Raw genomic sequence first — 14,036 nt, forward strand, 5'->3', positions numbered from 1 at the left:
AAGGCACAATGGATTTATTATCATCATAAATTTAAACTTTTATATATCAATTATTGTCATAAAAATATTTTAAATTATTTGATTTTTATTACTAATATTTGTCATCTTATAGATATATTTTATACATGTATTTGATAATTTTTCCAAATCCATTATCTCATTATTAAAATGACAAATAGTTTAAACTCACCGATGTAATGTGCAGCGGCAAAATTACACAGCATGATATACAACGTTAAATCTGTAAAATACACAAACATATTTATTTAATCTAAATTAAAGCAAATAATATAGTTGTGTGCGTTAAAATTTTTTTTTATTAAATTTTTTAAAATAAGAAATAAATAAATGAGTTATTAACCTTATGGTTCCTCTGCCGCCTCCCGATGCTGTCCCGAGCCTCCTTTTCCTCTCTTATTCTAATATTGTCACTCCTTCATGGCATTCAGTAGAAAAAACAATTAATTACAATTAAGAGCGCACTCGTTAAAACAGTTAATTACGATTACGGGCATACTAATTACATCTGAATACAATTAACGATCGCGCGGCACTTTGCACGGCACTATCGTCTTTAATGGCAGGTGACGCGCATTTGGCGGGAAAAAAAAGAGGAAAAAACGCGCGAAGTTCGATCGCTCGCGATATCTCTCGCGACTAATGGCCCTCGCACACTGGACGCGATGAGCGATGAGCGATGGGCGATATCCAATGAGAGCTCTGGTTTTCCGAAAAAATAAAGTTCTCATTGGATATCGCCCATCCTTCATCGCTCATCGCGTCCAGTGTGCGAAGGCCATAATCTCGCGCATGCGCGCGAATACAGCAATGATTTACGATCGCATTTATACGCTACGTGGTCGAAAATTATTAAAATATGATTTTAATGCATAACAATTATTGTAAATATACGTATGTATGTATATCATGAGATGTGTATCAATGATTTATATAAATTCCTATAGCGTCGATATCTACTGCAGTAAATAAAGCGCGTGAAATTATTTTCTTCGACGAACAGCCCCGTCGCCTCGATGCGTTTAATCGCTCGATCGAATTAAGTAATTGCGTGAATTGATACTCTCACTAATCACACACACGCACAACAAAACACTTGTATATCAAGATCGTGTTCAACGCGATATTTTTCGCGATTGCGTCTCAAGAATCAATGCGACGCCGCGTGGTTGACCTGTGGTTGCTCGCCGTGCGAATGACAAGGTGACCGCGCGTAAACAACACGTCGCGTCGCACGTGTCGCTAAACGCCGGATTTACATACTACGCAATCGAAAATTATTGAAATATGATTCCAATTATGACTTACTCATCAATTAAATGCATCGCGATTTAGAATCGATGCATTCCATGTTCGCGACGTTTCATTACCTACTGCGGAATGACGTCACGAGCTGACTTCACGTTGATTATGGAGAGAAATAATTTTATATATTTATGTACTTTTGATGTATCAAGCAATTTTAAAATATTCATAAAAACTATTTTGGCCTCATTTAGACTTGAGATATATGTATCTGTATCATATGGCGTAATAAAGTTTTTTAATTCGTTTTCTAAATCAATAAATAGTAGGGGTATCATTAATTGCTCCTCAGATTTTGCAAGAGATTCTGACTTTATGTTATTTGCCTCATAAGATTGATCATTTTTATACTGTAGTAATCGTTTTTTTGATGAACTTAAAAGCTTAATACCAAATATTCCCCAGAGTTTACAGATATGTGCAAGTGTTTTGTTATAATTATCACGATTTTCAGAAAATTCTGTAGAATCCTCATCCATTACCACTAATGAAAAATATGTCTGTATCATATAATTTGCAGCAACAAGATGAACTTTGGCTTCCATAAAGCGATCATTAAATAAAAAGTAAGTACATAAATCAGCTGAAGTTTTAGCCCAAGACAAAGAGATTTTGTTTTCTGTTGGGACTTCTCTTTTAGTCACTTGTTCAGTCAATAAATTATGAATGTATATTACAAATTTATGCTTATCTCTAGGTACAACACGATACAGCTCTTCTATGTTACCTAAAGTTAAGATATGAAGGTTAACCAGCAAAATTTTGGAGTTTTCTGTTTTATCTTTACCACAAACAATAATGTTTTTTACATTGATAGGATGTGGATATTCATCCTCTTCCTTTGTATAATTTATATATAGTTCCATTGCTTTATCTAACAATGGATAACAATTTTCATACTGCGATAATATTTTCCAAACTTCACTTAGTTCGATAAGTACTTCGATAGCTATCAAAATAGCTTTACGGTGCAATTCTTTTCCCTTCAACAATTCCATACATTTCACAAGATGATCTTTACCAACATGAAAATTTTCTTGTTTGAAAACATATATGTAACCTAAATTACTATAAGCTACCGCAAGAGCTATAATATTATCAAATTCAATTTCTGTCGAAGTAGTTACATTTTGAAATAAATTATTCATCTTGACTTCTATCGCACTGATCTTTTTCTTCATCTTTTTGGAAATTTGATCTTTTTCATGTTTTATTTCAAACGATAAATTTAAAATTTCTAAGAATGATGCATCAACATTCATACTTTCAACATCCTCGCTTGTATTTGCTTCTTTTTCTCTTTCTTTTTCTAAAAATCAATATTAAAACATTATTCAATGAATAATATAATAGATCATTTTGAATAAATAATTCTTATCCATATTACCAGATATATCTATTTGTTTGATGCGAGAATTCATGATTTCAACAAGAAATTCCAACATTATTGCTCACAATATATTTTACAACAAAAATTTCTCTTATTAAAATCGTGTTACGCCAAGATTGTCATATATGTCCAAAATTAATTGTCAATAAACGATTTTCGCATAACACTTATCCGTTACTAATTTCCAACAAATGTCCAAAGTACTTAAATACAAAACGGTAAACAGTTTTGTCCTCATTCTCTCTCTTCCTCGCGACCTACAAGAGAAAGTGGGGATAGCCAAAATTGCGCTCTGTCTCTTTATTCATTTTTTTATTTTATTATTATCTAACAAGAAAACACAAATAAACACTGTGTCAAATGATCATCTAAAGTTCTCTATTCGATATCAGGATATCTAATCGTGTGTGACATTGCGGTTATGTCATATAATATTTCTTGCCATAGCATATAAAATACATAGACTTGTTCAGCTCGGCTCTCCTTCGGTTTCCTTCGGGTAGATTCGGCTCGACTATATACTTGTCCATATTAAGAACTTTCAGCGTGGAAGTCTCGACACGGAAGACCAACTGCGCTTCATATCCGAATTGGTACTTATCAATGCAAACGGACTTCATCTCAAAATAACACCATGCAAGCAATAAAAACGAAATTCTTTTCCATCTTTATAATATACTAGAACATCACAAGCGCGCATTACGCGCGCACCATTTATTTTATGATACATAAAGCATATACTAATTGAGGGGCCTTGCCTATATGTATACCAACCATAGCCAGTTGGTTAACGTCAAAATATTTCCTTGCTGTGACTCTCGGAACACGTTCGATATATAATAAGAAAATTTTTTTCTTGCGGTAACAGTTATAGAAGCTTTAATAATAGTAATATGAAAAGATGATATGTTAGCTTTAATTTAGGACCGAAAATCTATTTTTCTCTCTCGCTTTACTTTAAAAATATTAGGAAAAGAAAAAGAAGCAAGACAATCAAAAATTGAATCTGCCGATTATTGAGCAAATATCTTCTTAATCTATTTTCAGTAAAAATTATATATATGTAAAAAAATTATGTATATGTATGTGTGTATGTTTATAAAAATATGAATCTTATATTTTAATGTTATTATGTTCTTTCTTTTTCTCTGCTTTACTTTAAAAAGATTAGGAAAAGAAAAAGAAGCAAGACAATCAAAAATTGAATCTGCCGATTATTGAGCAAATATCTTCTTAATCTATTTTCAGTAAAAATTATATATATGTAAAAAAATTATGTATATGTATGTGTGTATGTTTATAAAAATATGAATCTTGTATTTTAATGTTATTATGTACATTCTTTTTTTCCTTTAGTTTTCATAATTTATTTAAATAATAAATTCAAAAATTTTAGAAATTATAATATTAATTATAATATTATAATATAATATGAATAATTTTAATGTGTTTTTAAATAATTAACTGCATTTTTGGAAAAAATTTATTAAACATTGTCGCTCCTTCATGGCATTCACTAGCGAAAACAATTAATTACAATTAAGAGCGCACTCGCAAAAACAGTTAATTACGATTACGCGCATACTAATCACATCCGAATACAATTAACGATCGCGCGGCACTTTGCACGGCACTATCGTCTCCTCATAATTAAAATGACAAATAGTTTAAACTTATCGGTGTGATGTGCAGCGGCAAAATTACATAGCATGATATACAACGTTAAATCTGTAAAATACACAAACATATTTATAAAAGATTATCGTTATTAATCACAGTTTTTTTAGTTTAATCAAAGAACGTCATTTTTACGTCAAAATTAGAGAGCCTTTAGTTAATGTTTATCTGTGACTCCAGGATTTTCTCTAAAATGAACAAAGTTATTATAAGAATATATAATTATAAGAGAAATGACAAAAAATCACAAAACTTCAGAAACATTGCAATTCAAAAACTCTTAATTTTTTTTTTATTTTGTCAATATTATGAGCATATAATAAAAAAATTATTATACTAGTTATGGAATATATACACATAATAAACAGATTGTATAAAAATAATTTTAATGTATAAAAATTTTGATTTTTAAGTCTAAATATTTCTTTCCTTTATGAACAGTTTTATGAATATCTCTGTTTTTATGTCTATAATGTTGCAAATAGGAGACATGCATAAAAGTTTCAAATGTAAAACGGGTTGATATAACAAAAACTTATAGAAAAATATGAGTCAAATCTAAAAATATATAATAAACATATTATAGGCAAATACGAGAAAAATCTAAAAATTCAAATATGTAAAAAAAGCTATGATTTTAAGTTTAATGATCTATAAATAAATTGAAATTGTCTATGGTATTTTTTATTAATTGCGTAGTTTCCATTCTCATTTCGTCAGTAATTTCTTCAAGTTCATCTAATTCCTCAGATCTCATATCTAAGAGATTGGAATAAGCAACTGCTAGTTTAAAATTAATTTTCTTAACCTGGAGAAATTCTTTAACTGTATTATATTTTGAATGTACTGTACTAACAGCATTCTTCAAAACATCTATATGTTGTTTAACTACTTTTATCTGTTCATTTTGACTTCGTTGAAAATATGCATAATATTTGTATGCTTCGGAAATTCCTATTATTATTTCCACATGATTTAAAAAATATCTTTCAACTGTATAATATACTTTTGATGAATCAAACCATCTTAAAATATTCGTAAAAACTATTTTGGCCTCATTTAGATTTGAGACATATGTATCTATGTTATATGGTGTAAAAAAGTTTTTTAATTCATTTTCTAAATCAATAAATAGTAGGGGTATCATTAATTCCTCCTCAGATTTTGCAAGAGATTCTGACTTTATGTTATTTGCCTCATAAGATTTATCACTTTTATACTGTAGTAATCGTTCTTTTGATGAACGTAAAAGCCTTATACCATATATTCCCCAGAGTTTACAGGTATATGCAAGTACTTTGCTATAATTATCACGATTTTCAAAAAATTCTGTAGAATCCTCATCCATTACCACTAATGAGAAATACGTCTCTATCATATAATTTGCAGCAACAAGATGAACTTTGGCTTCAATAAAGCGATCATGAAATAAGAAGTAAGTACATAAATCAGCTGAAGTTTTAGCCCAAGACAAAGAGATTTTGTTTTCTGTTGGGACTTCTCTTTTAGTCACCAGTTCAGTCAATAAATTATGAACGTATATTACAAATTTATGCTTATCTCTAGGTACAACACGATACAGCTCTTCTATTTTATCTAAAGTTAAGAAATGAAGGTCAGCCAGAAAAATTTTGGAGTTTTCTGTTTTATCTTTACCACAAGCAATAATTTCTACATCGATAGGATGTGGATATTCATCCTCTTCCTTTGTATAATTTATATATAGTTCCATTGCTTTATCTAACAATGGAACACAATTTTCATACTGCAATAATTTTTTCCAAACTTCACTTAGTTCGATAAGTACTTCGATAGCTATCAAAATAGCTTTACGGTGCAATTCTTTTCCCTTCAACAATTCCATACATTTTACAAGATGATCTTTACCAACATCATAATTTTCTTGTTTGTAAATATATATGTAACCTAAATTACAATAAGCTGCCGCAAGAACTATAATATTATCAAATTCAATTTCTGTCGAAGTAGTTACATTTTGAAATAAATTATTCATCTTGACTTCTATCGCACTGATCTTTTTCTTCATCTTTTTGGAAATTTGATCTTTTTCTTGTTTTATTTCAAACAATAAATTTAAAATTTCTGAGAAGGATACATCAACATTTATACTTTCAACATCCTCGCTTGTATTTGCTTCTTTTTCTCTTTCTTTTTCTAAAAATCAATATTAAAACATTATTCAATGAATAATATAATAGATCATTTTGAATAAATAATTCTTATCCATGTTACCAGATATATCTATTTGTTTGATGCGAGAAGTGACGATTTCAACAAGAAAGTCCAACATTATTGCTCACAATATATTTTACAACAAAAATTTCTCTTATTAAAATCGTGTTACGCCAAGATTGTCATATATGTCCAAAATTAATCGTCAATAAAGGATTTTCGCATAACACTTATCCGTTACTAATTTCCAACAAACGTCCAAAGTACTTAAATACAAAAAGGTAAACAATTTTGTCCTCATTCTCTCTCTTCCTCGCGACCTACAAGAGAAAGTGGGGATAGCCAGAATTGCGCTCTGTCTCTTTATTCGTTTTTTCATTTTATTATTTTCTAACAAGAAAACACAAATAAACACTGTGTTAAATGATCATCTAAAGTTCTCTATTCGATATCTAATCGTGTGTGACATTGCGGTTATGTCATGTAATATTTCTTGCCATAGTATATGAAATACATAGACTTATTCAGCTCGGATCTCCTTCGGTTTTCTTCGGGTAGATTCGGTTCGACTATATACTTGTGATTGGTGGCCTCTCATCACAGAATAACCTCTATCTATGTATTTTATATGTCTATGATTTTTTCTTGCTTGAAACAGCTGGAAAGCATGTGCAGATTGTCAGATGCATTAAAATTAAAGATTGAAAGATTGAAGATGAAAAATTTAAATTTAACCAATTAAAGAAGAAAGATATTTTAATTCCTTTCGTTTTGATTAGTCGAATTTCAAACTTTAATCTTTAATCTTCATACGTAGTCTTCTCTAGTACGGAAATGTGGGGGAGAGCAGTCCAAATAAGGGATATTTTAGTTTAGAGAGACAGAGCTGTTCAAAATAGCGGGCAATAGTGAAGGATATATGATATATATATGTATGTGTCATATGTGTGTGTGGAGTGGGGGTGCCCATACCATCATAGTATACCAGTCGTAATGTAATCGTGCGATATATTATCTACTAACAAGTAAATTCCTGACAATTTGCATTGGCCTGCGTTTGCCATCGGGCACAGTGTGCCGATGGATTGCCTGTCGAATAGTAGTTACATTTTGAAATAAATTATTCATCTTGACTTCTATCGCACTGATCTTTTTCTTCATCTTTTTGGAAATTTGATCTTTTTCTTGTTTTATTTCAAACAATAAATTTAAAATTTCTGAGAAGGATACATCAACATTTATACTTTCAACATCCTCGCTTGTATTTGCTTCTTTTTCTCTTTCTTTTTCTAAAAATCAATATTAAAACATTATTCAATGAATAATATAATAGATCATTTTGAATAAATAATTCTTATCCATATTACCAGATATATCTATTTGTTTGATGCGAGAATTCATGATTTCAACAAGAAATTCCAACATTATTGCTCACAATATATTTTACAACAAAAATTTCTCTTATTAAAATCGTGTTACGCCAAGATTGTCATATATGTCCAAAATTAATCGTCAATAAAGGATTTTCGCATAACACTTATCCGTTACTAATTTCCAACAAACGTCCAAAGTACTTAAATACAAAAAGGTAAACAATTTTGTCCTCATTCTCTCTCTTCCTCGCGACCTACAAGAGAAAGTGGGGATAGCCAGAATTGCGCTCTGTCTCTTTATTCGTTTTTTCATTTTATTATTTTCTAACAAGAAAACACAAATAAACACTGTGTTAAATGATCATCTAAAGTTCTCTATTCGATATCTAATCGTGTGTGACATTGCGGTTATGTCATGTAATATTTCTTGCCATAGTATATGAAATACATAGACTTATTCAGCTCGGATCTCCTTCGGTTTTCTTCGGGTAGATTCGGTTCGACTATATACTTGTGATTGGTGGCCTCTCATCACAGAATAACCTCTATCTATGTAGTTTATATGTCTATGATTTTTTCTTGCTGGAAACAGCTGGAAAGCATGTGCAGATTGTCAGATGCATTAAAATTAAGGATTGAAAGATTGAAGATGAAAAATTTAAATTTAACCAATTAAAGAAGAAAGATATTTTAATTCCTTTCGTTTTGATTAGTCGAATTTCAAACTTTAATCTTTAATCTTCATACGTAGTCTTCTCTAGTACGGAAATGTGGGGGAGAGCAGTCCAAATAAGGGATATTTTAGTTTAGAGAGACAGAGCTGTTCAAAATAGCGGGCAATAGTGAAGGATATATGATATATATATGTATGTGTCATATGTGTGTGTGGAGTGGGGGTGCCCATACCATCATAGTATACCAGTCGTAATGTAATCGTGCGATATATTATCTACTAACAAGTAAATTCCTGACAATTTGCATTGGCCTGCGTTTGCCATCGGGCACAGTGTGCCGATGGATTGCCTGTCGAATGGTGAACCGCGCATATTCAATCTGTAGGTTAGATCGCAATTCTGGAATTGTCTGTGATTGAAGAACAAGAAAAAAAATAGATCTTGTGCAGCACGATGCGGGCGGCTATTGCGATATTTTGCGTTTTCCTTGGCTGCTGCACCAATGTCGTGTTCCTGGAACTGCTTGTAAAGTTAGTATTGATGACTCGGCCGACTTAATGTATTGCATAACAGGCAGTGATTAGATGTGTACACACGTTATAAGTGTGTATGTTTATATGTATACAATGCAATATACATATTTTATGATACATTTAGTAGAACTATATTTATAATTTCTTTTATTCATCAGTTACGTCTTAACATCCAATTGAAAAATAACGCTTATATATCTACTGCTTTCGAACTTTGATAATAATACCACTGTGTGTGGATACAGCGATTATTATTATGACAAAATCATTATAAAATTAAAAAATGTACTAGAACTAATAATTAAATTAATTTAAGTAAAGTAATTATTAATTAAAGTATTAATTAAAATAAATTATACATTGGTTTATATTCTTGGAAAAGTGATAGATGAATATATTCAGGCCAATATATCTGTATATATTTATTATCGTTCCTCTCAGGGTTACAGGAATTGTACATCTTTTTCCAACTTACTCCCTCTTATGCACATTTATAAAACTATCTTACCTATCTTTTATCTATTTTATATTCTATCTTTTTATCTCACACTAACTTACTAACTATTCTTTCCATACATATGCAACTTCCTATTTCCTATACATTTTGCATTTCCTATTTCTATCATATCATATTCTCTTTTTTTCCTATGTGTCCCTAAAAATTTTTATTTACACTTTTCTTCCTGTCTCTTCTCCATCTTTCATGCTCTATTCAGGCCAGTATAAGTACTGGTAATTCAGTATTTAATGTCTATTGGTTTTTGTAATCTTGAAATTTTTTAATAGTTCCAACTTTTTGTCATTCAGCAATTTTTGGTGGAAAAGGACTCTAGTAAAGGGCGAAACTAGTTACACAAATAAGAGAAAATTTTAAGATTACCAAGAAATGTATTTTAAGTGCCAAATTGCAGCAATACTTGAAGACTTCTATTAACTTGAATATGCTCATTCAAATGTTGATTGTTTGATTTTAGGGATGATCCTGGCAGTGGAAACCTTATTACGTTTTCGCAATTTTTCTTTATAGCTTTTGAAGGATTTTTATTCACATCTAAATGTGGTACTGTCAAACCGAGTATAAGTATAAAGAATTACTTTATTTTAGTCACAATGTTTTTTGTTGCCAATGTTTGCAACAATTATGCCTTTGACTTCAATATTCCCATGCCATTGCACATGATATTTAGAGCTGTAAGTATCAATAAATTCAATTTGATATAAACTATCATCAGTTCTTACCATATATAATATACATTGCATGATTCCAGGGTTCTCTCATAGCCAACATGATTATGGGTATTATTATTTTGAACAAAAAGTATGTATTTAGCAAGTATTTATCAGTATTTATGATTACAACGGGAATAGCACTCTGCACGATTGTTAGTGGTAAAGAGATCAAGTCCTTGCAACAAAAGAACGTGGACCAGGTGCCCACAACACCATGGGATGACCTCTTTTGGTGGATTCTGGGGATATCTCTACTTACAATTGCTTTGTTTGTTTCTGCTAGAATGGGTATCTATCAAGAAGAGCTGTACAAACGTTACGGTAAAAATGCACGGGAGGCTTTGTATTACACAGTAAGTTCTTCATAATTTCTTGCCGTATTAAATATCAACATTATGATGTAATTGTCAATATAATGTATAAAATATTTTTACAGCATTTTTTACCTCTGCCATTCTTTTTAACACTAGCCCCTAATATTTATGATCATTGGAAATTCGCGCTCGCATCCGAGCCGCTGAGTTTACCTCTGATTGGTGTACATATGCCATCATTAATTATATATTTAATTGGAAACGTTTTGACGCAGTATCCTTTTCTAATTGCAATTATGTTATATTATGTGCAATATCATATATCCGATGAATATACTATTACATCTCCGAAATATTTTCCTTAATCATATTTTCAGATACATGTGTATCAGCTCCGTATTTGTATTGACTACAGAGTGTAGTTCCCTCACAGTTACTTTGGTAATAACGCTGCGAAAATTTCTGTCTCTGTTATTTTCGATTATCTACTTCAAAAATCCGTTTACTATATATCACTGGCTTGGTACGATACTAGTCTTCATAGGTACAGTTATATTTACAGAAGTGGTACCAAAGATTATGCAAAGCTTACAAAATGTATCTAAGACGAAAAAAATGGAATAGGTATATTAATATCAAAGATGAAACAAGCAAAGCACTCATCTTTTATCTTTATCGAGTACAGAATAAACCTCTGAATGAGTTCTTTAAAATATTTTATATAATAATCGTATTATTTTCATATACATAGAAGATTGCATGTTTTTCAAACAAATGTAATATCGAGAACATAATCAGTATCGTCCATTGTTTTCTATAAATTTATATACTTTTTTAAAATAGCTAATAACATTCGAAATGTAATCTCTACTACCTCGATAATATATTTTCATATAATTCAATGAATAAAAAGGAAAGTTATATTCTTAATTTCTATTGCTACAAATGTACCTGATCATTTGGTGATGTTGATGTAAATCAGACTATCATTAGCGCCTATCATTAATAATTTCGCAAATTCGGTTTTAACGATGAAGATATATTTCTGTTTTTTGTAATATATATATTTTTTACAATAAATATATTTTTCTCTTTATCTAGCAACAATTTAATTTAAATTCGATATGAGGACACAGTAGTAGTAAGTTCGAGTAAATTTATAGTCGAATAGTTTATAGATCGTATATCGCTTAATTAGGCTCGTTGTTCGGAAAGTTCTCTCGGAAAATAGCTGAAAAAATAGTGAGAAAGGCCACGTAACAATTAAGATAAAAAGAGACAGAATGGTTTATACTGCTGCTTGGCACATATAGTTATATAGTTAGTAAAAAAAAATATCTTTGTTACATCTAATTAAACTAAATTCTTATTTACACTATCTATTTGTGAAAAGGAGAGGTTATTACAGAGTATATACAATGGCACGAGTTAACTATCCATATACGAGCCAGCTGTCTGAATACTCGTCGAAACAATGTCATATGGTTTCACAATATAAATGTACAAAAATGTAAGAAAATAAAGCTAAAATCCAAAAAAGAGTACTGCTGTTGTCGAGCACAGCCAAGATATGAAAAATGGATTTATTCCATCACGGGATGCTTAAAATACTAATTTTAAGATAAACGAACATATAATATACCCGGTTCTAGCTTATTACAATACACTAGTGTGTTATTAATGTTGCAAAAACAATAGAAGAAATACCTTCTAACAACTATTATTAAATTGGTCAACGTGTATATATAATTTCTGATTAATTTTTATCCTTACGATTAAAGATTCTATAAAAAAAAATAAAATTATAAGATGTACAATGGCGATTCACGCACTATTTATCTGATCATCAATGTAAATTTTAGTTTCAAAACTAAATTCACAATTTATCACTGAATTATAACAATCGGCTAAATCACATTTATCTGGTCATAATCACTAATTTCGTATTCCTTTACGTCATGTGGCGTATATCACAATCTTAAGCATGCTTTCATGTGAGAGGTTTGTATGACCACAATAAAAGATATATTAAAAATTATTTGAGATTATACTTTATAAAGTACAATTCGAATGATATTAAATCAAGTTTGATCCGAGTCATATGTTCTTGATACACGTCAAAAGAAAAGTTATATATCCTTAAAGAAATAATTCGTCGGAAAACTCGCAAGATTATAGAAATATTCTCTGATCGATGTAGAAGAACTAAGAATTGCGAGGATAAATCGCGTACGAATAATCTTTATAATTTGCAATCTATAAACTGAATGCCATCGCGCGATAATTGATCCGCCCATTCTGACATACCTCGAATAATCTTATTAAAATGGAAGGGATTCGGGTTTTTCTACGACTTTGAAGATATTAGATAGCTCATCGACCAACGTCTCATACCGATAAGCTACCCGTATATCCGGTACGTTGGTTCGCGTGATATCGTTACCAGCGACTCCTTCTTTCGTATAATTAGGTCCCAACCAGTACTGTTTGCTCTGTAAAATAAGGAATAATCGGATTGCATGATATTGTTTACGCATCAAATCGCGTCGACACGTTAAACAAATTTATGCAACAATACAAGATCGAGAGATGTAGAATGAATTACTTAATATACAAGTCATCATTATAATAATATAAAATAGGAGATAAGACTTATACATGCATGCGCGCACACATACATGTATATATATAGCGCATCATATATGCAGGAAGACTAAAGAACTGATATAATAACTCACTTTATGCGGGAAACCGCTCATGATAACAGAATTGCGTGCCAGCTCGCACATGTCGCACGAACTAAGTTTCCACACTTGTGCAGCAATACTATATTCTTCCATCAGAGGTTCCTATAATTAATATATTATACCATCACATATATATATTAAAATTTCATGAGATATACTAAATATATATAGCAATAATAATTTTCGAATATATAAATAAAATAAAGATATATTTTAAATATCATTGTCATACAGGGTGTCCCAAAGCACCCTTGACAACGCTCGTGAGCAGGTAGAGCACAGTAAACTGAACAGAAAAGTCCTGTACCATTTTTTTCTATAACGCTTAATAAAGGAGTTATTATTGAATAAGGTCTGGTCAATCAGCGCCGACTTTTAGCCGGACGCACGTCAGTGAGCCGCCCGTCTGTTAGTGTGCGTCGCCGTAGCGACGGAGCACTCACGTACACTATCAGGCGCGCGGCTAAAGATCGGTGCGGATTGGCCAGACTTTACTCAATAATAATTCCTTTATTAAGTGTTATAGAAAAAAAATGTTACAGGACTTTTCTGTTCAGTTTACTGTGCTCTACCTGCTCACGA

The 14,036-nt window shown here is 30.9% G+C and overlaps 4 protein-coding genes across 11 annotated transcripts in view; 1 reads left to right on the top strand and 3 right to left on the bottom strand.

The window, feature by feature from the left end:
• LOC115245478 overlaps positions 1–3,785 on the bottom strand; it is a 43,201-nt gene extending 39,416 nt beyond the window's left edge. Inside the window, exons 1-4 of one of the 2 annotated variants that reach the window (XR_003885554.1) lie at positions 2,711–3,785; positions 1,327–2,632; positions 362–434; positions 191–241 (exon numbers count right to left, since the gene is read on the bottom strand). Coding sequence is in view for 1 of the 2 variants with exons in the window: in XM_029823825.1 (XP_029679685.1) it covers positions 2,042–2,050; positions 2,133–2,632; positions 2,711–2,768 (567 nt within the window). In the remaining variant the exon portion in view is untranslated. Of the gene's footprint in view, positions 1–190; positions 242–361; positions 435–1,326; positions 2,633–2,710 lie in introns of those variants that run through there. The other variant, XM_029823825.1, reaches the window with a different exon arrangement.
• Positions 3,786–4,507: 722 nt separating this feature from the next.
• LOC115245475 (KIF1-binding protein homolog) lies at positions 4,508–7,144 on the bottom strand. Of its 2 annotated transcripts, none has more exons than XM_029823822.1 (2): positions 6,644–7,144; positions 4,508–6,553 (listed from the first exon to the last, which is right to left on the bottom strand). In XM_029823822.1, exons 1-2 carry the CDS (start codon positions 6,699–6,701, stop codon positions 5,034–5,036), a joined length of 1,578 nt encoding a protein of 525 aa, XP_029679682.1. In that variant the 5' UTR covers positions 6,702–7,144; the 3' UTR covers positions 4,508–5,033. The 2 variants fall into 2 exon arrangements, with proteins under 2 accessions (XP_029679682.1, XP_029679680.1); XM_029823820.1 differs by having other exon boundaries at positions 4,510–6,565; positions 6,644–7,136.
• Positions 7,145–8,788: 1,644 nt separating this feature from the next.
• LOC115245479 (UDP-xylose and UDP-N-acetylglucosamine transporter-like) lies at positions 8,789–11,637 on the top strand. 2 transcript variants are annotated; one of them, XM_029823826.1, is made up of 5 exons: positions 8,789–9,160; positions 10,138–10,354; positions 10,432–10,746; positions 10,830–10,981; positions 11,085–11,637. In XM_029823826.1, exons 1-5 carry the CDS (start codon positions 9,084–9,086, stop codon positions 11,329–11,331), a joined length of 1,008 nt encoding a protein of 335 aa, XP_029679686.1. In that variant the 5' UTR covers positions 8,789–9,083; the 3' UTR covers positions 11,332–11,637. The 2 variants fall into 2 exon arrangements, with proteins under 2 accessions (XP_029679686.1, XP_029679687.1); XM_029823827.1 differs by lacking the exon at positions 8,789–9,160 and adding an exon at positions 9,432–9,448.
• The window catches only part of LOC115245471 (AMP deaminase 2), a 33,441-nt gene continuing 30,834 nt past the window's right edge, over positions 11,430–14,036 (bottom strand). For all 5 annotated transcript variants that reach the window (XM_029823812.1, XM_029823810.1, XM_029823814.1 and 2 more), the window contains 2 exons: positions 13,446–13,556; positions 11,430–13,199 (listed from right to left, as the gene is read on the bottom strand). In XM_029823812.1, the coding sequence (XP_029679672.1) occupies positions 13,029–13,199; positions 13,446–13,556 (282 nt within the window). In that variant the 3' untranslated portion in view covers positions 11,430–13,028. The remainder of the gene's footprint in view (positions 13,200–13,445; positions 13,557–14,036) is intronic.

This window comes from Formica exsecta, unplaced genomic scaffold, assembly GCF_003651465.1.
Source record: "Formica exsecta isolate Colony F162 unplaced genomic scaffold, ASM365146v1 scaffold98, whole genome shotgun sequence".
Lineage (NCBI taxonomy): Eukaryota > Metazoa > Arthropoda > Insecta > Hymenoptera > Formicidae > Formica > Formica exsecta.

What these genes read in the sequence shown, in the direction of transcription:
- LOC115245475 (XM_029823820.1), bottom strand. Translation starts at nt 6,701, where the DNA reads ATGTTGGACTTTCTTGTTGAAATCGTCACTTCTCGCATCAAACAAATA. An exon ending in CAAACAAATAGATATATCTG is followed by an intron (nt 6,566 to 6,643) that starts GTAACATGGATA and finishes ATTGATTTTTAG; the next exon opens with AAAAAGAAAGAGAAAAAGAA.
- LOC115245479 (XM_029823826.1), top strand. Translation starts at nt 9,084, where the DNA reads ATGCGGGCGGCTATTGCGATATTTTGCGTTTTCCTTGGCTGCTGCACC. An exon ending in TGCACATGATATTTAGAGCT is followed by an intron (nt 10,355 to 10,431) that starts GTAAGTATCAAT and finishes GCATGATTCCAG; the next exon opens with GGTTCTCTCATAGCCAACAT. An exon ending in GGGAGGCTTTGTATTACACA is followed by an intron (nt 10,747 to 10,829) that starts GTAAGTTCTTCA and finishes ATATTTTTACAG; the next exon opens with CATTTTTTACCTCTGCCATT.